General features: G+C 46.1%; 1 protein-coding gene across 1 annotated transcript in view; it reads right to left on the reverse strand.

The window, feature by feature from the left end:
- Positions 1–25,563, reverse strand: part of LOC119441573 (diuretic hormone receptor-like) — a 260,344-nt gene that overhangs the window by 82,575 nt on the left and 152,206 nt on the right. Inside the window, exons 3-4 of the mRNA XM_037706181.2 lie at positions 12,080–12,214; positions 1,203–1,294 (exon numbers count right to left, since the gene is read on the reverse strand). Coding sequence (XP_037562109.2) covers positions 1,203–1,294; positions 12,080–12,214 — 227 coding nt within the window. The remainder of the gene's footprint in view (positions 1–1,202; positions 1,295–12,079; positions 12,215–25,563) is intronic.

Here is a 25,563-nt window from a genome sequence, read left to right on the forward strand (position 1 = left end):
TAAGAACGATCCAATCAATGAATATTCTAGTTTGGTTGTATTCCATACATGCAAGACGTTCCCTACAGGCTAAAGAAGATTGCAGAAACAATTGGAATAAAAGCTGCATTCACTGCATGCACTAAACTTTCCGCTCTCTGCCATAGAGTGAACAGAGAGGGATGAAAAATGCGCGAATGTGATAAGAAACATGCACGATATTTTAAAAACTGCACATGTAAAGTCGCGTCATCAGGATAATCGTCAACATCATCATCATCAGCCTGTTCTATGCCCATTGCAGTACGAAGGCCTCTCCCGCTGATCTCCAATTATCCCTGTCTTGCGCTAGATGATTCAAATTTCCACCTGCAAATTTTACCCACCCAGTTTTCGGCCATCCTCGACTACGTTTCGCTTCTCTTTGCATCCATTCTGTGGCTCTAATGGTCCACCAGTTATAGATCCTACGCATTACATGGCCTGCCCAGCTTCATTTTCTCTCTTAATATCCGTTAGAATATCGGCTATCCCCGTTAACCCTCTGATCCACACCGCTCGCTTCCTGTCTCTTAACGTTAGGCCTAACATGTTTCGTTCTATCGCTCTTTGCGCTGTCCTTAAATTGTTATCGAGCTTCTTTGTAAACCTCCAAGTTTCTGCCCAATATGTCAGCACCGCTAGAATGCGATGATTGTACACTTTTCTTTTCAACTACAATGATAAGCTCCCAGTCAGGATTTGGCAATCACTGCCGTGTGCACTCCAACCCAATTTTATTCTTCTGTAATTTTCCTTCTTATGATCAGGGTCCCCTGTGAGTCAGTTACCTAGATAAACGTACTACTGTACAGACTATAGAGGATGCTGGCGATCCTGAATTATTATTCCCTTGACAGACCATAGAACACATCTTTGCCTTCTGCGTATTAATCTTCAAGCCCACTCTTGCACTTTCTTTGTTAAGGTCCTCAGTCATTTGTTGAAGTTCGTCCCCATTGTTGCTGAATTGTTCTTGTATGTGAGCTCACTATTCACGTAGCACGCTTGAGGTAGAGCAGCGATGTTCATTTAGAGCCCCAACGTCCTTAACTGAGACAGAATAATGACGTAATGACGCGCGTCATTGTCTACATCGCAAACTGCGCGAAAAACACACACACACACACCATTCACACGGGAGACCGGCCATGTCAAATCTAACGCTACTGTTTTATACTCACCGGCCTTTCCACCTCGAAGAGTGGAACACAATGGGAGTAGTCCGATTTGTTGGCCCAGACGCCGGCGGCCGAGCAGAGCCGTGACGCGTTTTCTGCGTGAGCAAATCAGAGGGAAGGATGAGAGCACAAAAAAAAGACTTTCACCAGAATTGCTCGTCCGATCAGAAACTAGCCAATCCTGGTGCTAAACAAATTATCAGCGAAGGTGGCTGGCAAATGGCTAAGGGTACTTACGTATGGAAACCTTTGTTAAATCCCCCATCTCCAAATTTCCTGTTTTCAGTCTAGCTGTAGCACAAACCATAAAAATGATGACGTCGCTGCGTGTCAGCGGAATTTTGAAGACTTGCCGCGGACACGTACAAGAACAAGGGCGCGTGTCAAGGTATAAAAAAACTTAGGAAAATTGTGCTGCTGACCTAGTCAAAAGAAAAATAAGCATTTGGTGTATTTCAAATGGTAAGTACAATTACTGCGATGTTCTAGCAGGCTGAACTGCGAGCGCCACTTTGCGCTGCCCATGACACAAAATACCCCTTGTGTTCGCATTCAATATATTCACAACAGCGACAACGACTATTGCCTTGGGCGAAATTAAAATTTATGTTTTCCTCAAGATTATTAAACATGCCGCAGAAGAACAGCGCCCGCTAAGCATACAACAAACGCAGTTTGCAAACCTAAGAAGTGATTTTAGTCTACGTGTGCAAGAGATACCTCTCTATCTTATTCAGAGCTCATTATTTCTGACAACCGAGTTGTTTGAGTGAAAGATAAAGCGCGCGTTTGCTTTTATTGTAGTTGTGGGTGCTCTATAATGTTTCGTTACAAAGAAATGGCAGTTCTTGTATAACACTACACAGAGGTGTAACTATAGTTGTTAACTGAAGTGAAGCTATCTCCCAATTTCCCGCTTATACCAGCCACAGTATGTGAAGGCGGCAGGTGTGCTAGTGGCGTTATGATTGTCGCCATAAATGTTGAAAACAAGGGATGTCAGTTGTCATCGTGTGGAATAATACTCAACTCTATCATGTTTGTATGCCTACAAAGGCTATTTTTCGTGTTTTCGAATGGAAAATGTGGGACTGGTCACCGTATAGGCCGCATGTACTTGCCTCCATCAGGCGTTCAATTCAGTTGTGTGACATTCTGGATCGCGATGGCACCACTTAGACATGAAGGAGGACAAACGCTCTGGGGAACTGTACTATTCTGCAAGTGCCACTACTCTTATCGAAGGTATGTCATATGCCAGAGTCAGGGCACACACACTGACACCGCCGATTGACGAATGTCGTACGACAGACCCCAACCGACTACCAAGTAGTGGCTAGCGCTCGCCGATGTTCACACTGGCTAGTGCGACTTGCCTGTTATCGAGTTAAAATGTACCGCGATCGGTGCGGCGCACGCATTCGCGTCTGCTATCACCGCCACGTTAACTGTAAGCGTCTGCGTATACAGACGTGGTGCTTGGTGGTGGTGGTAAATTCTTTATTTCGCCCAAAAAGAGGGGACCAGTCCAAGGACCGCTTGCGCTGCCGTTCTGCTGCTGTACCGCTAGCCGCATTTCGGCTGCGACTTGAGTCGCAGGGCTACACAATTGCGCAGAAACCATCGATGATGATTGCCAATACAAGCGAATAGCCGGACGCTCCTAGCCGAACTTCCATAAAGGAACAATGCGCTTGAAGGCGTATATTTGTTCAATTGATGTTACTTGCGCAGCGTTTGTTGTTTCACTGCGTAGTTCCCTAGAGAACAGAGCCGCTAGCCGGTACATCTGTAGCGGGAGTGCAGATGGCTTTACCTATAAGCCAATTCCTCCCGTGCGTGCTGGCTTGAGCCGCGTTTGCGACGACGTGGAAGGAGATTGTCATCTTCCTCTCCCGCAACTGCGACAGCAGGAGGCGTGGCGGGAAAGGAGGGGGTTATCCTTCCCGAGCACTCCACCGCAGCGTGCAAACCTTCAGACGAAACGAAGCGCTCGCGCGACAGATAGTGTGTCCCAAAGAATTATAAAAGTTTGCGTTCGGCGACAGACGCGCCCTTGGTATCGTTTCCTATAGTGCAAGGTCGGGTTCTGACCACTATACAGGTGGGCGAAACAAAGAAAGCTACTGACTTTAATGTCGGTGTACGAGCGACTTTACAAAAAAAAAACACCGCATATCCAACAAGTGAATGATGATGAGTGGGCGAAGCACCGGGGGATCATTCGGGAAAAACGCCGGAAGCGTTCTCTGGAAGCTGGAGCTTGGCGGACATATACTATGCCTATATATATATATATATATATATATATATATATATGACGCGAGCAGGAGGTTGCGGACGTAGAACAACATGATCGCCCGACCACTGCCTTTATTCGTTATCTTCTTCTCCTTTCACCACTAATGCACCACACCGTCCTTGTGTGGTTCGTCACACACTTTCCCCTCCCCCCGAGAGAGTCGTAGATACAGGGGCAGATGATACCGTCTCAATCTCACATGAACGATGTCAGTATGGCAGTCCGGTGACACCCAAAAGAGCTCAGGTGGCCGAGGCTGGCTGTTGCACTCCGGACGACATATGCATGCCCCGATGAAGGAAGGTTTTGACACATTGCAGCAGTGGCAACTCGGATATAGTGGGTGTCGGCTAATTCGTCGCGACCTGTAGACACGCCGTTTCTCGTGCTCGAGCGTGTGGTGGACTGGGTCGTTGCGGCGAAGTCTCTGTTGGTGCGGTATGCCGGGAAAGTGCCCGTGTTTTTTCCGTCGTTGTGCACAGCGTTGTCGCAGGAATCCTTGGGGTGGGGGCAGTCCTGATAGGTGGTGCTGAATGTGTACTCGTTGACATTTCTTTCTTGCAAAACGACTTACTAGTTGAGTTTGTTTGGGTTTAGTTGCCTTGCACACTGACATTTTCCTTATTGCAACTGCGCTTTCGGCGACGGTCTCCGTCGTCGTCTGTGTCGAAGTCGTCGTCGAGACAGTCGATGTTGATCTTGGGGTGACTGATTTAGATCTTTCAGAGGTGGCTGCGACAGCTGATGATGTAGCACTGATTCAGGAATAAGCCTGGTATATGTTTGGCAAATTCGTGTCGCCAGCGGCGGGTGACTGACACGCTGCTTGCTTTTGTGTCGCTTGGCTGATGGCGAGTGGTCCATGCGTGAGGTTCTTCAGAAGCCACTTCTAAGGCTGCCATCCATGTGCCGTCGTGCTGAGCGGAACATTCTGTTGGTTGGTAATTTGTGATATCAGGTGCCAACGATACCTCTGCAATGTTATCAGTTTGCTGGGGTTCAGTGTGCATGGAAGGGCCTGAAGTATGCAAAGCAGCTTGAACTTCAGATGTATGTGACTCCAAATTGTCTTCGTCTTGAAAACGATGTGCGTTGGTGCTGGCCCTGGTATTGTGATTTCATCTTGGCAGAAAGCACGTTGGTTTCGTTTCATCAGAAGAACTGATTGTTGCGGTATTTCCCAGATTTTTGCTGCTGTTACCAAAGTTTGTCTTCATGCAGTTTGGAATTCCTGGTGGCTGATTTCTGGGTGGTCTCGCAGCGGGTGTGGCTTTGCCATGTTCTTCCAAAGAAAGGTCGTCTGTCTGAGATGTCGTGACATCATGCTCAATCGTGTAAGGCAGGCGCTGCTGAGAAGAGTCGTGTGACTTGATAGTGCGCAGTGGCTCGCGCATTCGATATGAGTGATAGAATACGTCAGAATCTTCAATGGCGACATGAGCACTGCAGCGTGCTGAAGGCGTACGTATGGTTGAAGGATGTGCCGTTATCAAACCTAGTTCAGAGTTGGGTTTCGAAGCAACGAATTCGCGTGCATTTCGCTTAGTACGCAATGGCTTTTCGTTTACTGGGAATGTCAAGTTGATGCTATGCGTGCGATTGCATGTCCTCTTCGCGGGAGAATCACGACAAGAAAAACTCGCCGACGATCTTCTCATATGAGCCTGTTCATTAGTGCAACGCTGCGACTGTGCGTAACTGCATTCAAATTCCTGTTGCTGGTGAATGATGCAGGGCTCTTCATCATATTCTTTGAAGCGACTGATCATGTCATCTTTGATTTCTTTCCATGATTCTTTATATTCAAATACGTGGGTCAGGCAGAACCGAAATGCCTCACCGGTCAGGTATTCATCGAAGCTGGCGACCATCTCCCGTTCCGACCATGATGCAGTGGTTGCGTGGACCTCGTAGAAGCGGAACAGTCTTCCACGGGCCCATCGTCCGCTGATCCAGCGTACTTGGGGACGTCCAAGGCTTCCAATGGTGTGGTCATGATGCTGGTTGGTGTCGGTGGTAGATCTCTGCGCTTCGGGTTCACGGCGTGGTGTTTAATACTTGCATGATGATGTGAGCGCGATGCGGTGGCTGCAAGGTATTTATCCTGTCGACTAGTGTGACGCGAGCAGGAGGTTGCGGACGTAAAACAACATGGTCGCCCGAACACTGCGTTTATTCGTCATCTTCTTCTCCTTTCACCATATATAATGCACCACACCGTCCTTGTGTGGTTCGTTACACACACACACACACATATACATATATATATATATATATATATATATATATATATATATACATTGTACATGTGTACAGTATATACAGCGCTTATATAACCCTTGTGCACCGCAGCGCCCCTAGCGGTCGCCATGCAAACCAGATCTACGGACAGACAAGGCTCGGCCCTAAGGTGCTTCGCCCCTAACACAATTGGCAGTTTCACCCGAAGGGCGAAGCAGTGACAGCGATAGCAAGGCGTAGCGTTGCGCTTCAACTTCTAGGCGGTGTTCTAACTATAAAGAGTTCCAACTAATGCTGACGTCACATACGCGGGTGGGCCAACATTTCTGTCACCCTTATTAGCTTTAACACGCCGTGTAGAGCCTCTAATGGCATGGCACAGGTGCGACTATATAAGCCGCATGTAAAGCGCTGCGTCAGTAAAATTACATCTCTTTCAGGTTTGATCACTGATTAATGGTTTGCACTGTTAGTAGTTCTTAGCCCGTTAAGATTTATTTGAATTGTATTATGTTGTCTTGCGGGCCAAAACCACGATTTGATTATGAAGCTCGGCGTAGTGGAGGAGCTCCGGTTTAAATTGTGTCCCCCAGGGAATCTTTAACCTGTCCGCGCCCAATGCCGGGGACACAGGGGTTTTCGCATTTTGCGGCCATCGAAATGCGGCCGCCGAAGCCAGGATTTGATCCCGAGATCTCGTGCTTAGCAGCGCCACTCCATAGCTGGTGAGCTACTGCCGACGCATTGATAATACTTAAGATAAAAGTGATGAATGTCATGTTTCATGACATTTGTTTGTCGGCTGCATTCTAAAAATTCTGAGGAATAATTTACCGGGGAATATAAGACCTGGTATAATCAACTTTAGTGATTAACTAGTGTAACTTGTGTAACACAGTAGCTACATATCCAGCATATACGGCATGGATAAGCATATAGTATACATATATTTAAATATATGCGGAGCCTCACGGCAATGCTGACAGCGACGACAACGGCAAAAAATTTGCCTGAATGGTTCATATAATTGCTATCGAAAGAAGATTGGTTGCTTTTCGACTGAACGGACTGCAGTATCATCTTCTTTGCCGAAGCGTAATCTTCATCGCCGACAGTGCGGAAGCTCTCGACGCACCGATGGCACCTGTACCAGGTAGTTTTATGCCGCACCGTGCACTCGTGCTTTTGCGCGTCAACCCATCCCACCGCTTGCTTTTATTGCGATATCAATTATATGGACACTCGAGGCACATTTTCGTCGTTGTCATCGGCGTCGCCATAATGTTACGTATAAAGTCCAAGTGCGATAACATCGTTGCAGTGCGCCGTATACTGAGCATGCGAGTGAAAGCTTGCGAGGGCTGATCACGCGCGCGCAAGGAAGGCGGGGAGGGAGCGTGCGGTCTTCCATCGCGCACAAGGGACCGGGGCAGAGGGGCGGGGGTTTTACTTCGGCTGCGTTTGGCGCCACTGAGCAGGGCAGTGTGGGCCCTATCTGGAAAACTATCTGCTTGGGTACAGAGTCTACGTGAGCATGGCAGTGCGGGCCCTATCTTGAAAATTGTTTGCGATGGGTACAGAGTCTACGTGCGCCGATAGTTTATAGCTTCATGTGCGCTGTGTTCTCGCCACTTAGTTCGCGTTGAAGCGAAATGCCAATCGAGAGTCAACCGCTCACTTCTGCTGCCGCTCTTACTCAATCCAGCGTTTTGACAGTGAGTGTCCGCGGTCACCGAGTGAGATGTGTTTATATTTGCCTGTCAGCGCGTGACACCATGCTTGTTAATTGAGTTAGTAATTGGACGTCCCCAAGTTTATACCTCCGATAAGACTACTATCCTTACTTCGCATACTTGTCTTATAATTGGCTATCGCAATCGTTGTATCGCCTTTCGGGCGAAACTGCGGTACGTGCAGGATGACGCTCCCAAAACCCCGTCACTTTGCCGCACCGGGTTCGTGAAGTGACTGCTACCCTCGCCAGCTGCCCCCGTAACTGTGCGAAACGTCATCCCGAACGCATTTTTACCTGCATTGCCCGTGGCGTCGTCGTGCACGATCGTCGAAGTCTGATCAGCGGCGAAACTCGTCGGCTTTTATACACGAGTCATCGAAGGTTCCAGAGTAATCCCTGGTCCCGCGTGTCTTCCAGAGAGTGCTACACAAATCACGTCGCTCATACAATCAGATTACATAAGGGCCGATGACAACAGACAACAGACAGAAGCATCGATAACGTTCGAGAAACTTCCGATACGTGCAGGTACGTACTGCGCCGAGCAATAACGTTTAACATTTGTGAGCCGGTAAATAATGGCCACCGGTGAAATATAAAGTACTTAAGTGTCAATAACGCCGCGATGACCGGTGTGTGCAGACGTGTCGCACGTATCTGCTGCCGCCAGTGTACAAGCGCCTCGTTGTGCCGGCGTGTTTCTGCTGGCCCATGCCCCTTTGCACAAGTCCCACCCGCGAGGTTTTGTTGTAAGGTGACACCACTACCCACGGCGTCTCGACGTCACATCTTTCCACCGCTACGCGGCACATAGAGCCGCCCGCCTGAGCTCTTCTAGCGGTCCGCTAGGTACTTTGTGTTTCCGACATAGATAACCCAAGGACGCTTTTCTTTCTCCAACTGTGTAAGTACGCCAACCAATCATCATCACTGTAGCAGCATCTCTGGAGTGAAAGCGGGTGGGGAGGGGCCTCTGCAGAGTCATTTTCATTCATTGCGGCGCGGCCTCATGGTGTGTGGGCACCACCGCGGCGCTTCTCGCCTGGCTCGAGCATTAGAACGGTCTTAGTTCTAAGCTGTGCTAGACCGCACAGCCTAGTTCATCTCCGCTCCAGTTCATCTTCCTCAATATATGTAAAGACAACGGCATGGCTTGTCAGCTACCGTCACGTCAGTCCTTACACCGACCACTTGCGATGAAGGTGGCTGCGCGACCTCTGCGACTCTGCGGCGTTATCACAAATATATAGGACTGAGGATTTCGGGAGTAAAATAACCAATCGCCTCGTATGTTCACTTAGTGTCTGGTGGAGGCATTACATGCGTAGGGTGAGAGGCTTTAAAATTTGCATAGGGTAACGACGAGTCTTTCCATCGCGCTATCGCGCACCATCATGGGTCATTGGCGGTGGAAAGAAAGCTATGTAGGTACTCTAAACGCAGTTGTGTTCGTGTGTAGAGGTAGCATACGTAGCATCAGATTTACTTTTGAAAAGGAACCATAAACAAAAAAATTGATATCTAGTTCGACGCAACCACTATTTGATTGATGTACACGCTTTTGTTCTCTTTCTTTTTCTTTATTTCTTTTTTGTCCACAGCTAGCACCAAAAATGTAAAAAGTGCGCCCGAGACAACCCTACGTAACGGGTGCCGCCGCCACAGTTCCAACGACGGCCACGTCTCACTTGTTCGCCATTCATCTCGCAGCCGCAATATATACAAGAAGCTATGTACCGAAGAATATACCTTGGTGCTATCGGTGATATCGGTGAGCCAACTTCAGGTGCTATTTAAAGCCAATCAGTGTAGCCTAGTTGTAACTTAGCAGGGGATTTATAAAGGCGAGAGCTTTATATGTCTCATATTGAGGTCTTTCAATACAGAGCAGTCATTAAGTTTATTACTTGATAGTTTATGAGGAGAATTCTCGACGCGCCGCGGTGGCCCAGTCAGCTAAGGCGTTGCGCTGCTGAGCACAAGGTCGCGGGATCGAATCCCAGCCGCGGTGGCCGCATTTAGATGGAGGCGAAATGCAAAAACGCCCGTGTGCTTGCGTTGTAGTGCACGTTAAAGAACCCCAGGTGGTCAAAATTAATCCGGAGCCCTCCACTACGGCGTGCCTCATAATCAGAACTGGTTTTGGCACCTAAAACCCCAGAAACAAGAAGAAATTGTGGTCGTTGAGTTAGCGGCTCTCATGCTTTCGCCTTCAAATCGTCTTAGTTGTAGCATAAGGGATCCCTAGTAATTTTAAATGTGCAAATCTGCCAGGGAAGACGTCGCTTTGCTCTGCCTTCAGATCATCATCATCATCATGAGCCTATATTTTATGTCCACTGCTGGACGAAGGCCTCTCCCTGCGATCTCCAACTACCCCTGTCTTGCGCTAGCCTGTTCCAACTTGCGCCAGCCAATTTTCTAACTTCATCATCCCATTTGGTTTTCGGCCGACCTCCACTGCGCTTCCCTTCTCTTGGTATCCATTCTGTAACCATAATGGTCCACCGGTTATGCATCCTACGCATTACATGGCCTGCCCAGCTCCATGTCTTCCGCTTAATGTCAACTACAATATCGGCTATCCCCGTTTGTTCTCTGATCCACACCGCTCTCTTCCTGTCTCTTAACGTTAGTCCTAAGATTTTTTTGTTCCATCGCTCTTTGTTCGGTCCTTAACTTGTTCTATAGCTTCTTTGTTAACCTCCAAGTTTCTGCCACATATGTTAGTACCGGTAGAATGCAATGATTGTACACTTTTCTTTTCAACGACAGTGGTAAGCTCCCAGTCAGGACTTGGCAATGCCTGCCGTATGCATTCCAACCCAATTTTATTCTTCTGTAAATTTATTTCTCGTCTGAAGGAGGTCTGAAATTTGCTATCAAGTTTGGTCGATTCTATAATTATTTATTGAAATGAAAAAAAGAAAGCGTTTCGGCGGCTGAATGCACTGTCACCTTAACAATTGATGAACTACTCACATGAAGCTTTCACAGGTGTGATTTCAGTCGCTCGTCAATTTAACCAATTTTTATGCACTATCCTTAGGTGATGCTTTGCACGCATGCGGCGAAATCGACGGATCAAATGCCTCTAAAAAGCGAATCAGTAACTGTGGGCTACCAGGCAGAGTTTTGGGAAATAGGCGTATTTATTTCAGTGGTCCCGAGACGCCAAACGACAGACAGACCAATCCACTCTCCGCTGGCCCAAGTTTGTGCAACCAACATGTGGAGGAGAAAAAAAAAAATGAAAAGGAACGCGGAGCGCCCTCATGCTGTTAACCGTAGTTCTTTTTTATTATATTACACACTGTCCAAATAAAAACAATTTTTTGTCGAGCAATACAGCCGGTTACTTCGCAGCAGGACTTATATTTAAGTTTGATGGAATTCTTAAGACATGCATATATATGTTTTATGCAATTTTACATCCGCGTAAAAGTACAGGAAAAAGAAATTTCAACGGAATTATTTCATATTCCTTCTGTGTGTTCATTTTGACGAAATTGCAATGTTTTATAACGTAAAGATATGCCATGAACATGAATAAATTAGTGAAAGATACTCAGGCAGGTGCGATTCGATACGTGCGCGTCTTCTTGCATGAAGCCGTGCATACCGGAGAGAGTATGAACTTTAACAAAATATATTTTATTGAAAGTTTGGTACCAGCACTGTGAGATGCTTAAACGCTAATTAGTGCTTTGAAATACCTGCCAGTAAGGTCGTCGTCTGTCTTTTCCATTAGAGGCCCTTTAACAGTTTAGACGGAGACATCAGATAGCATTTGAACTGTTTATACTTGCGCATTGAAGTTTTCCTTCATATGGCAGACTACAGGGTTCCCCAGATGACATATTCAGTACATTTGCAAGTGATTTTCGCACCGTTCCAGCTGTCACCACACATCCCCTGCTCTTTGCAAAAAAAAAAAACGGCGCCAGTTTCGCCCGAAAGGCGAAGCGCCGATTGCGACGGCAAATTAGTGGACTTAGTAAGGATTTTAGGTTTATCGGCAGCATAAACTTCTAAAAATAGGCATATAAACTGAATCAACAAGCTTTGTGTCACGCGCGCACTAGCAAGCATGAACACATCTCACTTGATGACCTCGGAAACTGGTTGTCAGAACGCTGGAGTGAGGAATCGCTGCAGGTGCAGCGAGCGAATTCGACCTTCCTGCTGCCGATCGCTTCAACGCTAACTAAGCTGCTAAAACACAGCGCAGCGCAAACTCTGTCCCCGTCGCAGATGGCTTTCAAGATAGAGTGGCCCGGGTGGGCGTGTGCGCCCGCCCGTGCTGCCGGCAGTAGAATAGCGCCCCACATCCCTACCATGCCACCGAATCCTTGCGCGCGATGGAAGACGGTGCGCTTCCTCCGCGCTTCCTTCTCTTGCGTGCGCGAGATTGAGCCGCGATCGCCCGCTCGCCTTCGCAGGCTTTCACTCGCACACACAGCATACGGCGCGCGGCGACGATGTTATCGCCCTTGGACTTCATACGGAACCTGACGGCGACGGCGATTCCGACGGCAGAAATGCTCCTGGCGTGTATATAATTGCGCAATAAAAGAGCTGTGCTTGCATAGCCGCACTCACGGGTTGTGTCGTAGTGGACGCCGTTGAGGTTGGCAAAGCACGGAATCGAAGAAGTGAGCGCCGCTGGTGTGCGAGGCCAGCACGACAGGCCGTCCCAGGTCGGCAGGCAGCTCAGCACAGTATCCAGTCTCGTATCTGGGACAACGAAAAAAAGGAAACAGTTGGGGATAAATGCGGAAAAGGTCATGTAGACTAGCCACTGAACAATTCAATATAAAATAAAGTCTGCAAACAGACCTTTCAATAGGAAACCTCGACCCAACCATATACGAAGGCTTTCTTTACAAGAATTGACATGAAGATGGACACGTTCACATGAAGATAGAGACTTGATGTGGTCAACACTGGCCGAATAAGGAATATGTCTGGAGCCAACGTTTGGAAAAGAAGACTTGCTTTTTTCGTCTTTCTTGGCCAGGCAACGAAGACAAGTTAATGACAAGCAGGCAAGCTTAGAAACGCCCTCTTGCCCAAACTTCGACTGCAGAGATATCTCTTGTTCGACCACTGATGACCGTACATACAGATAGTATATGAATACAAATTTAGATCCATCAGTTTGTATCTATCAAATACGTAAGCACTCGCTGGTACTCACTGTACTCTGAAAGGTATGGCTGCAAACATGCATGAGACTGCTGCTAAATACTTCTTACATATTGCCCTGTGCGTTGTAGTGTGCGATTTGTTGTAATTTATTGTTTGGTGCTGTCTCGGCAGTAAAGTTACCTACAGTTAATTATTTAAAACGCGCAAGCATTTCTAAGCCTACACAACGAGGAAATCCGTCTGTCTGTCTCTCCTGTAAAAATCGTAGGAAAAATAATAACAAATTCGTTATGAAGAAAAATAATGTATAAGCTGTATAAACTTCGACATGCAGCAGCACCGGCAACACGCAGAACTATTGTCGACGCCTTCGGCGTTTTGCCCGCGTTCGCTCAAAATGCGTGCGGCGTTGGTGACTGTTGCCGGAGCCTCTGATATAAATAGGCACTTGGTGCCGCAGCTAAACGTCGTCTCCCTTCCCTCCCCCTCCCCCCCTCCCACACGGCCTCTCGCGCGTCGGAAGAAGGCGCGTTTGCTCTACATATATGGTGATTGTAAAGGAGGAAAGAGACGCTTACTTCTGCAGCCCTTAAGCGAGCACGGCGCAGAACGCGCGTTTGTTCTCCGCCGTGCGTTCACTCCCCGTGAAAGCGCGCGTCCCTCGCGCCCTTTCACTCGCACATACAGCGTTCAGCGGCGCGTGGCGACGATTTCATCTCCATTGACGTCATACGGAACCTCACGGCGACGGCGACGGCGACGCCGACGGCTGAAATCTGCTTTGGAGTGTCCATATAATTGCTATCGCAATAATATATCTTAAACATATGACGTGTTGGACCAGCAGCACAAAACAGATGTCAAAGGAGAACAGTTTCTATGAAGGCTTTGTTGGAAGAGTTGCTGATGTTAGAATAAAAGCCATCTGTAGTACCACATGTAGAGGTGGCTTGGAGCGTTGTAGACATCAGGAAAATTCCGACTTTGCGAAAATTTAATGCCGTACGCACCACATCCCCGATGAGTTTCGGTGGTCGAGGCATGCGCGTTCTGTTGGAGATGTACCTTCACCAAACGAAATACCGCCGATCTCTGAGGGTTCGTGCACTTCGCGTCGCGCAACACTGACAGATAAGCAGCCAATGAGTTGATACGAATTATAAGCAGGGATGAGGGGTTATATGGGTCTCCTCACGGTTGATAATGTGTGGGAAAAGTCCGGCTGCAGCCTTTATTGGCGCCTAATGCGATACCGTCCCAATATGGCGTACCTCCGACAAGCTGTAGAAATAGTTGAAATGGCGTCTGTCACTATACCTAGACTAAATACTCGCCTAATAAAATACAATAAAAGCAAACCGGAAGATTCGCACAAGAAAAGTGCCCCCCCCCCCCCCCACCCCCCAACAAATACTTCTACTGTTGCCGTACTTGCATTTCTCAATGCCATTACTAGGAAACAGCATTTTATATCACAAGAACTTCAATGCAGTGATTGCGCAATCTAGTACTGCAAATAATTCAACTTACTATACAGATTTTGTCATGCGTTTTCCATTTTCAGGGTCACCTTCGTTATTTTAATTTGAGCAGCAGCATTTACACGAGGTGCTGTTTTCATGCGTTTACTCATATTGCACTTCTATGTGGGTGACTGTGTACTGTACGCAGTGCTCAAGAGTGTATCAGCTTGTACGGTTTCCTGTCAACCATGCATTGTTATGGCCACTTGTATGTAGGGTGGCCATGTCCTCCTAAGGCGCGTGTTCGGCATTTTTTTCCTGTCGTGCAACACCGAGGAAAAATTATTTCAATTCAACTGACGAGCCTATATATGAATAATGACAGCTTTCAGTTGTCCAATGCACCATAGCAGTACAATAATGCAACAAGGAAACAACTACTCAGCAGATACAAGTAGAGTGCTCTGTTGGTTGAAGGAGAATGTTATAACATATTCTGCACCCCACATTGTCTAAATGCAAATAAGGTGAGGCTGGAAAATAATTATTTCCTTTATATAAATTTAAAAAAATTAAAATGTACCTAACTCACGCGCTTTCTCTTCGTGGTAGAGCCTTCTCCGAGCCCAAGCTACAATGATGTGCTTAATGGCGGATACAGATATGAGCGTCGCAGCATTGAGTAACCGCAATCTTGTGAGCAATTTGTTCCTGTTTTACAACGCCGTCCTTCTCTTCAGTGGACCCGTCAAGCGAGTTTTCAGTGCCGTGATTTGTGTCTTCTCAAGAAAAGGCGGCGAGATGCGCATGCAACAACAATTTTGAAAATAAGTTGTTAGTGAAGACAGCGCGTGAATGGCGGCACAGGAATCACTGTAAGAGGCAGGCAAACTTGCTCATTCTCTTTACTGCACTTGTGCAATGTTAATAAAGGACGGCACGTACGAAAGTTAATTTCTGAGGTTGTAAATTCCAAAACCACGACCTGATTACCCGGCACACAGTAATGGGGTACTCCGGATTGATTCTGTCCACCTGGGGTTCTTTAACATGCCCCTTAAACTAAATTTATGGGTGATTTTGCATTTCGCCCGCTATAAAGTACGGCCGCAGCTAGCGGGGTGGAACTCGATAAGTCGAGCTCAGCACTGCAATGCCACATTCGCTGGTCTACTTGGGTGGGTTATAAAAGAAATCGGTTACTATTTAGTAATTGCTCAGTTTTCCTTCTGTCTCGGGTTTTACGTGCGAAAACCAGTTATGATTATGGGGCACGCTGTAGCGAAGGGCTCCGGATTAATTTTGACCACCAGGGGTTCTTTAACGCACGCTACAACGCAAAGCACACGGATATTTTTGCATTTCGCCTTCATCGAAATGCGCCCGCCACGACCGGGATTCCTTCCCGTGACCTCGTGCTTAGGAGCGCAACGCATTAGCTGACTGAGCCACCGCGGCGAGTGGTAATTGCTCAGCTATTTTTATTTAATAACGGTGTCCAATTACTGCCCGAGTTATTTTCATGAGGCAGTAAGTGGTCACCGTTATTAATTGAATTTTTGTCTAAAGTAAGTGTAATTCTAACGAGTAACTTTTTTTCTGTAACGTGTATAAGTGTGAATTATTGTCTCCATCTTTTAGTGCGGTTAAGCGGAGTGCCTATTCCCATTGAACCTTAGGAAACCGGGGAAAGGCAGTTAAAAGTATACTCCCCATTTATGATACATACAGGGTGTTTCAGTGAACACTTTCAAAATTTATTAAAGGTTGCCTGCGGCAGATAGCCGGATTCTAGTTAATTACCTGGTGTACTCGAAGATGCGGACATTACTTGCACAAAAATTGAAATGCATAATCGAATAATTAACAAACATTCCCTAATTAGGTTTTTAACTAATTCCTTCAAGGCCCCTATTGTAATTTACAAATTGAAGCCTTAAAGTTCGCAAGACAGATCCACATGGAATTAATCCTCATGATGACACCAGTTTCGAGATATTAATTCCTGAATTTTACGGAGAAATGCATTGGTGTTCCAGTTAATTTTGTATTTCAGTGCACAAAGCGACGTTTTCTTAAGAAAATAACTGGAACGCCTATGCATTTCTCCGCAAAGTTCGCGAATTAATATCTCGAAACTGGTGCCATCCCGAGAATTCGTTCCAAGTGGATCGGCCTTGGGTCCACGGCTACAATTTGTAAATTGCAGTGTGGGCCATCAGGTAAGTAGTTAAAAACTTAATTAGTGCATTTTTGTTAATGCTTCGATTATGCAGTTCAATGTCTTCTGCAAGTAATGTCCACCTGTTCGGGAAGACCAGTTCATGAACTAGAATTGCGCTATCTGCCACAGGCAACCTTTAAGAATTTTGAAAGTGTTCGCTGAAACACCCTGTATAGCGAGCCGAATGAAGCTTTCTAAGGAGCTTACTTGCTGGTGACTGACTGTACGACCCTATGAATTACGGATCAGAGATGTCACCTCCAGGAACTCGCCGACTGCTGTGCGAATGAATCACCGCAAAAAAAAAAAATTATATATATATGTGTGTGTGTGTGTGTGTGTGTAGACGACGTTCATATTCGAGAGGGTGGCCACCACAAAACATTCTGGCTGCAAACTGGCGCTGCCCCGGTGTTGCTTGTGTTCTGCTACGTATAACCTGCGGCATTTTGTGCGCTCACGTGGCTTTGACCCTAAGTATAACGGGTAGGAGTGCGACGGTGGATGGACTGAGCGGGTGGCCACCACTCTTCCTATTCTAAACCCACAGTCACGACAACCAGGCGCCACTCGGTGAGACAGGCGATAACAAACGGTATCCCCTTCAGGGGCGGCGCTCGCCCTACAATGGGAAGGCTGCTTTCGATAAACGTATGCACAGCGCACGAGCGAACAAGGCATTGTGCCAAGTTTTGCGCAGGCCGTCAGTTACGCCGTTCTCCTCCTGGTCTGCCTGGCGCGCTCGAATTTCTAACGCAGTGCAGCAATTCAAAGCGATTGACATGTTTAACTGTTCCTCAAAGCTAAGCTAACGTAAGAGATTACTTCGGCTACTGGCTCATTTACGCTATCAGCAGCTTGCTCGCCCAGTATAGTTCGCCACCTTGCTTGCTTGTTTGTTCCTAAAATTATGGCGTTCGCGCATTACGGAGCATTGACTAAGTACTCATCGGGTATAGAGGTTTTTTTTTTTATTTCTGGAGGGAGGGGGGGGGGGGGGCTGAGAGAGTTCGGTTGATGTGTAATGTAGTTTTTGGAAGGAGGTATGCCTGGCGTGCACGCTAAGCCCATATACTTCAAGGTGTTGCTGCGTTTAACGAAATTCATATTTTCAGCTTCGGTGAGTCGCTGCGAAGGTCGCCAGAGACATATCGACCTCGGAGCACAAATTATAGCAAACGCTGTTACTGCGCGTTAGCGCAGTGATTAGTGATCCCGGCTCGTAATTCCGCACTTGCTACGGCGACGGATTATTGCACCCTGGTGGTATGGAAATGCTCGTCCTAAGCACTAATCTTGCTACGCTGCAGGTGTTCTGCCGTGTTTGCACTCAGCGCCTCATGCGTTGCAACAACTTAGGTGTTCCACCGCCGTTATGAAATTGGTAAGTATAATAGGTCGTATAATAAGCAGTCTGTCTGTCCCAACTCTAACCGCTATCCGGTCAGCCTGAGTCACTGTGAAGCCAATGATCGAATGCCTCGAGGCTGCTGTGCAGAGGCAACCGGGTTCGAGACCAACCGCCGTAACATCTTCGGTCACCGGGTATGCGACACTGGCTAAGTGCCGCTCATCTGTTAAGCCGCTTCACACCAACTTGTGTTGCTGGGTGTGTGCCACTGCTTATGCGCCGCTCTTCAGTGAACCTCTTCGATGCGAAACTGCGTCGCTCGATAGCTGCCACTGGGTATCTGGTGCCTCATGAATGGCATATAAAAAAAATCGCTTAAGGTTTATCTGACGCTTGGCCCCATTGAAGCTCGCGTCATATACAGGGTGTCCTAACTTTCACGCACCAAGATTTTAAAAAAAAATATGCGTGTGACACGTAGCTGGACGTGGCAGATGCATATTTTTTCAGCTTTAGTCTGAATATCTGGATATCTTATGTGACGTTTATCTGAATGAGAACAACTTGAGTTTGGCCTAGTGGGTGTTTACTCCCACTAGGCCATACTAGGCCAAGTAGGGTTTACTCTGTGTCGTCGTTTTGTGTTTCTCTTTCTCTGTCTTTTTCCATGTTTAGCGTTCAATACGTCATGCAGTTTATCTGAATATATGCGACGCGAGTTTTATTGCATCGAAATGTGATAAAAATCATCAGTTATTTTTTTGCCATTGATAAGCGGCACATACCCAGAGACGCAAGTTCGCATCCAAGATTGTCATCGAATTGACATCGATGACAATCTAAGACGATCTGAAACGATGAGATTTACGTCAGCAGTGGCACATACAAAGTCGCACGAGTTGGCGTGAAACGGTTTAGCTGATGAGCGGCACATAGCCGCCGTCACAAACCCAGTGACCCAAGATGTTCCGGCGATTGGTTTCTAACACTGTTCCCACAGTAAAGCAGTTTGGTGCTCTAGCCATTCGACCATTCGCGCTCGTATGGCTACACGAGCGCGTATCATATACAGACAAAATGCTAAGACAGATAGATAGATAGATAGATAGATAGATAGATAGATAGATAGATAGATAGATAGATAGATAGATAGATAGATAGATAGATAGATAGATAGATAGCCCCCGGATTGTCGCGGTAGTACCCGAACAATGCCAACCGCAATAAACGCTCTCACAGGCTGGGTGGTTCAGGTTTTAGTAGAATAAGAAATGGATAATCCACCGCTCCCAAGGCGCACCCACTACGGAAAGTGCAGATGCGCTCATGCGGTGACGTGACGATTATAGGCGAGAGCTGCCGCACAGCAAACACTCGCGCACGATCATATACACAAGAGAAAATTTACTTTTTTGATTAGAGTAGAGGATTTGAAATATATCACGTATATTGGAAAAGACGACGCCAGAGCGTTTCAATCTTTAGTTCAAGATTTCGTCGTCAAAAGTTGAAAACTTACCGTATCAGAGCGGAGAAAAAAGTCGCCGTCGGAGCTTTTGAAACGACTAATTGACTATGAAAAGGCAGAAGCTCGGAAAGTAGCAGCGCAACAACGGGTGCGTTCACTTGGCCAACGCCAGACGGAATATGAGGACACTGCGGAAACGTGCCGACCCGAAATTTGTATAGCAAACTATCAAAAAGCAGTGGCCGCAGACGACACATCGTTAGGTCTAATGGCAGCAAAGTTTAATAACGCGCCAAAAGCGGAAGGAAAGCATGTCACTCGAAAGTTTTCTAAAAACCATGTGGTGTGAAGGCGCGAATTGAACAAGACCTGAAAGAGAGTGAAGAAATTTTCGAAGACTGATAAACAGAGGAGTGGTTGAAGAAAAACTCGTGCTTCTTGCGTGTCCTCGCTTTTGCTGTTTGCGTGTTTTTCTGTGCTTTCTTTTGCGATTGGATGGCGTTACTTACTGAGCTGAATACAAAGATAAAACATGAGCGTGACGACGACGACGACAACGTTACGACGACGGCCGCATGACGACCGCACGATGATAGTCGGATGATAAAACTGAAATGTCGACGATGCAATCACGACCCCACAGACGCACCTTGCGACCTAAGCGATTTGAATCCCTGGGTCGGAGTAGAAGGCGTGCCGAAAACCGCATGACGAGAGTCAGGTCATGAACTTGGAATGACGACGATATAATGACCAACGTGGCATTAGTATGGCTGTGTGGCAACGAATGCATGACGTCTGTATCACGACCATGCCGTGACGACCACGGCATGACCAGTGTCGGATGACAAAGCTGAAATTACAGCTATTGAAACACCAGGACGGTATCACGACAAGAGCCCATGTCTACTGGCCAAAGGTATCAGACAACTTCGGCGACTGGGCCGGCCTAAGAGGCTGGGTATATATATAGAGAGAGAGAGAGAGAGAGAGAAAGAAAGAGAGGGAGAGAGATAGATAGATAGGCAGGCAGGCTCCAAACAGCTTAAGTAAGCAAAGAATGCTGTTCGCATTAAAAAAAGTGACTCATGTAATATGTGACAAGCTACAGAACATCTATTCAATAATGTGACAACAGCCGCAGCGCAGACAGTGAGCCTATACCGGATGAGTTCGTTTCAGATTCGCACAGGGTATACAGGTTTTGAATTCTAGCGGTATATACCAAGCGTTGAAACTGGTTTACCACCGTAGTTAGATTTTTTGTAAAATAGATTGCATTTCAGCATGCCAAAAATGATTTGTGCTTTGAAACGCTGCTGTGAAGCATGGCGTCGTTTGAAATCGAACAAGTGAACGCCAAATTATACTTTCAGAAAGACATTGCATTTATTTTACGTTTGGAAATTAGAATATTACAATGCTTGTCGAGTCGGTTCTCTGTTTACAGATTAACAAAAAAGTAAATATATTTATTCTGTGTGTGGAAGGTGCTAACTAAATATTTTTATTGGTAACTCGAAAGCATTCCGCACATCTTCTTTTGCCATCCGCTGGCCTCCACATGTGTTTAAGGTTCATAATGCTTTACGGGAAGTTTAAACTGCGCAAAGAGCAATTCAATGTTAAACCGACGACGCTATGAGGCTGTAACTGAATTGACACGCATACATCAGAAAACTTTAAACCTATATAACTTGATTCCCTTTACACAACTGATACACCTTTTAGGTTAGCCGTTCGTACTGAGACGATGTTTGGGAAGCAACTGCGGTAGGGTAAATTTAAATTTTAAAACAGACCTCTCTTCGTTTGTTAGCCCCACGTTGATCGGAGAGAGAGAAAAGCCATAAGGGAAAGGCAGTGAGATTAACCAATCTGATCCCGATAGGCTACCCTGCACTGGGGAAGGGGGAGAAGGGATTGAAAGAGGAGAAGGAAGAGAGAAGTTCTTCCGAAGAAAGGCAGTAGCCTATACAGGGTGTCCCAACTATCATGCACCAATATATAAAAATATGCAAATGCCACGTAGCACGACAGAACGAAGGTAATGATGCTTGCCGTCGCTTGGAGAAACTCAGATTATGTTTGCAATCTGCGTAAGTATATAAATATACTTAATTATTATTCAACTTCTGAAATAATATAATTAGATGAAAAGTGTGAATAGAAAATTGTAGAGCAACATGAAAAACTCCCGATACAGCTTTCTGTTGCTTAATACGTGCTACATAGCAGTGTTCTTCCGAGCGTGAAAGAAGCCCAGGAACACACGCAAAATTCCCGTGCCACCGGCCACTTGAGGCACATGATAGTTGGCTACTGTCCCCTTACCCCATCCCCCTGTGCAGAGTAGCCAACCGGACACTTAACCTGGTTAACCTCTCTGCCTTTCACCTCTCATTTTCCTTCCTTCCTCCTTTCCTTCCTCCCTCCCACCCTTCCTTCCTTCATAAACGTACAGCGAAATGAGACTAGTACATACAGTCAGTGGCAATGCTTTATGAACCGCGTTATCTCATAAAATATGCGGTCGAAAAAATGTTGTCATCAACTGTGCATACATCACTGAGCGGAAATAGAGCGCTTTGTGTGAGTCCTCTAACGTTTTCTAAAATAAATAATGCGGTTTTCTTGTCACCCAGCGTAAGGTTGCGCAAAAATATTCTATTTTCTTTCCAGAGTGGGTGGTGCTGGGTTGTAGTAAAAGGCAGGTTTAGCCAGGCGATCAAGGCCACCAATTGCTCCGCCCGAGCGTCTCTTACAACATATATCGCTGCAGTATTTCACCATATGTCCATTAAACCAGTCTCTCTTACGAATGCGATAAGGAGGCGTGAAGTTTCTTTGCGGGCTATAACTGATCCCTCGAGGAATACAAGGTGTTGCAGGAACGCATGCGCAAGGTCCCTTTTTCTTTGTTTTCGTTTTTTTTTTCAGATTCTCCAGGGAGGGGCCCTTTCATCTTGGAATTTAGGACATGACCACAAAAAGTGTTCAATGTCTCCTGTCTCATCACATGTGAGAATTGATTTGACCCGTGATAAATAACCATACTGGTGTACTAGCAGATCCTGTGCTTAGTCGATATAGAAGTGAGGTTTCCTTTCGGTGAAATCTCCTGGTTACGCAGTGCATATGTGGTGGAAAGCAAAGTGACCCGAAGTGATTTAGAATGTCTGATGCTTTAACTTGATTGCTCTTTGGGACTTTGATTTTGGGAGGATGATATAGCGCTGCGTATGCAAGAGGATCAGCCTTTTCGTTGGCGAAAATACCAATGTGGGTGGCAGACGCTACCATCTTTACATCGTGCAACTTCGGAACCTTCTAGTATATCCCTGGTTAGCACGTCCGGATACTCGTGCAACACTTGATATATTCTTGAATGTATAGGCAGGCAATCACGAATTCACGACAGCTGTACTGAAGGTTATTATAAATAGCACTTTTACATATGTCATCGCCCGGATTGTACAAGGTATTTGTTTCAGCAGGACAACAGGAGCAAGTTGAGAATGTATTTCACGCACGGCCGCGAACTGACTTCGGTGCTTCATGCTACATCAGACGATGTTCTTGCGTGTCTGAATTTGACTTTGAGCTGGCACCAAAGCATTTACGTGGTGCATAAAAAAATACAATACATGGGAACGAAGTTTTGGACACATTGTGGCACATTATTTGCAAATAAGACACAGTGGGCGCTTATTCTTTAACGCCTCGTGCGTTTCTGTGGGATTCCACGACAAATTTTTATTCTATAGGCGACGGGCAGCCAGAAATAGGCCAACCTGCTTTCTCGTTATCAGTAAACAACCTTGCATTGGCCGGTTAGAGCCATGGCACTTCTTTCACGCAAGCCCTTTTCTTACTTCTCTACCGCTAATGAAAGACACCTGCCTGTGCAGGATTACTAAACTCATTTTTTTTGTTTGCTTATTCAGAGCGCTTTGTCGCGCACCCGTAAAACAACTTCAGGTAAGTCGATGTTAGCTGAAGTGCAGTGGTACTTCATAGATTATAGCATTATTGTTTCGATCTTGTTAACTACAAGAGCAATGTCTTCTGATCAGATAGCCATGACCTATAGGCAAGCATGTTTATTAATATGACAAGCTGGCGTCATCAAAATTATGTAAACAAGTCACTTGATGAAAATAATTTCAGAGTACACCGGCATCAGTTCAAGTTACCTAGCAAGAACGTGAAAATAAGTAAAACGAAAAGTATTTAGCGTACCTTCCTGGTTGTCAATGAGCAATCGTTTATTTGTTGACATAATATTCCTAGCAAGCGCGCCTTTATTGGTAAGTTATTCCAATATGGGGGACAAGAAAATAACAGCCAGGCACATTGGATGTGCCTCTAAAGCTAAGCGCAGGAAGAGAGTACAAAGAAAAACTAGTGAAAAGTAAGAATTTATACTGCTGTTATGCTCATTTAGGCTTTATAGTTTTGTAAAATTTTGCTAAGCATTTTAGGCTGCTCCTGAACAAGAATAATACAATTACGATTCAGAAGTTCACAACATACTCCTCTCAGAGCGTATGTTGTGCCTTCTGTTAAGAAATAAGGTAACTCATGCGTCTCAGACCCTAATTTAAGACCGTATCAGCTGCTAACAAAATTAACAGAAACACCGAAAAATAGTTGATAATATGCCCAACCACCCTTATAGAGAACGACTCTGCTTCCTGAGCAAGAAATATGTTGCCATGTGCTCGGCCATGCGACGGCTTTGATAAAGCGTGGTTCGCTGTCACGGAAAGTCAACTCGGTATCTTGATGGAAAAGATACAGGGACGCCAGAGTAGGTAGATAATGACTTCATAATGCCGCAACCATATGGGGCTAATAGAAGACTTATTGCAGATGACTCGCGCACGGCAACCGGCGAGTGTTTATGCTCCGGTATGTACCATTTTGTTACCTGTGTTATTTAAGTACATGTAAAGCTTTTATAGCGTTGAAGGGGCTACAAAACGTGACCACTTGGAATGCGGTAGACGCTTTTTTCAGTGTATGCCAGAAATTAAGCACGGTTTTCTTAAATTCGGAACAACTTATTTCAGTTTATTTAATGCAAGCGCTTAGAACTTGGCGCACGTATTCTTATGTTGCGATACCTTGTACTGCACTTGATGTTACCCGTCGTATGTTCTTGCGTTGGCTATTCATCGATGGTGGTTGGTTATCCAGGTCGATGCTTATACAACCTGTGCCGAAAAGTCCCGCGTGAATTTGGAACTAAAAGAAGAAATGCTGGTTCCGTTTATTTTAATTCGCTTTTTTTATTTTCACGTCACCGTCTTCGAGAAAGAAGTGTGGCCCAATTTTACGGATGAATATTCAAGATATATAGAAATAAAATGTACTTCATTTCCAGAATCTGTATGGAGGAGAGAGATATGTTATTATTAACAATGTTTATGTCAAATTAACCCCAGACGACAGAAATATTTCATCCCTGCTTGTCTCGCCCCTGCAACCGCAGTTCGAGCGTTGCACAGGCTAACGAGGATGAGCTGAAGAACTGGGGTTTCCTTAATGTACGCCGCAAGATTAATGGATAAAACCCGGCGCGTGAAAAGGACACTGGGCCCGACGCATCTCAGGGACATTTTTGATTAACCACTTTCGCCGCAGAAATTGTCTCATACCGTATTTATTACCGGAAGCCGCTACGGGTTCGGGCTGAATAAGTAGCGCCTTCCGGGTATGTTTGATTTCCACGAAATATATACAAAATAACATATTGCGCTATGAGTGAAAAATGGTGCTTGGCACGGCGCACTTGATACGCCGCGTGGAATAGCGGGAATGGTAATATTACCATCAATTATAAGAGCTCCGTATACGATGTGCCCTCCTAGCGTGGGTTCCGTTATACTAGACATACATACATACATACATACATACATACATACATACATACATACATACATACATACATACATACATACATACATACATACATACATACATACATACATACATACATACATACATTACCTTTGGGACCTGCGTCTCAAATAACATAGTCCGTGGGTAGCATACATTGTTGGGAACATCTCAGCCGAGTTTTGCTGTCGTACGCGGTGCGTGGAGCTCGTTAGCGGAGCGCGAGCTCGAACGCTGTCTCTTCACATAGAAGCCTGCTCCTCACCCTATTCTGGACGCGTCATGTCGTAACAAAGCGGATTCGCATACGTGGCTGCTATTGTTATAGCTGCGCTGGGCTACACAGCGTTGATAGCGCGGCCGCCGCTGGAGTCCGCCACGAGTTCACCGGCTAAGCGCAGTGCGCCTCGCTGAGGACTACCGCGTTTGGCTAACGTTTAGCGCGTCGTAGGCACCAAAATCGGAAGTTGTGCCGTCTACGTTAACATCCAAAATGAAATTTGAACTGCGCGCCACGGCGACATC

Source organism: Dermacentor silvarum, chromosome 2 (genome assembly GCF_013339745.2).
Source record: "Dermacentor silvarum isolate Dsil-2018 chromosome 2, BIME_Dsil_1.4, whole genome shotgun sequence".
Lineage (NCBI taxonomy): Eukaryota > Metazoa > Arthropoda > Arachnida > Ixodida > Ixodidae > Dermacentor > Dermacentor silvarum.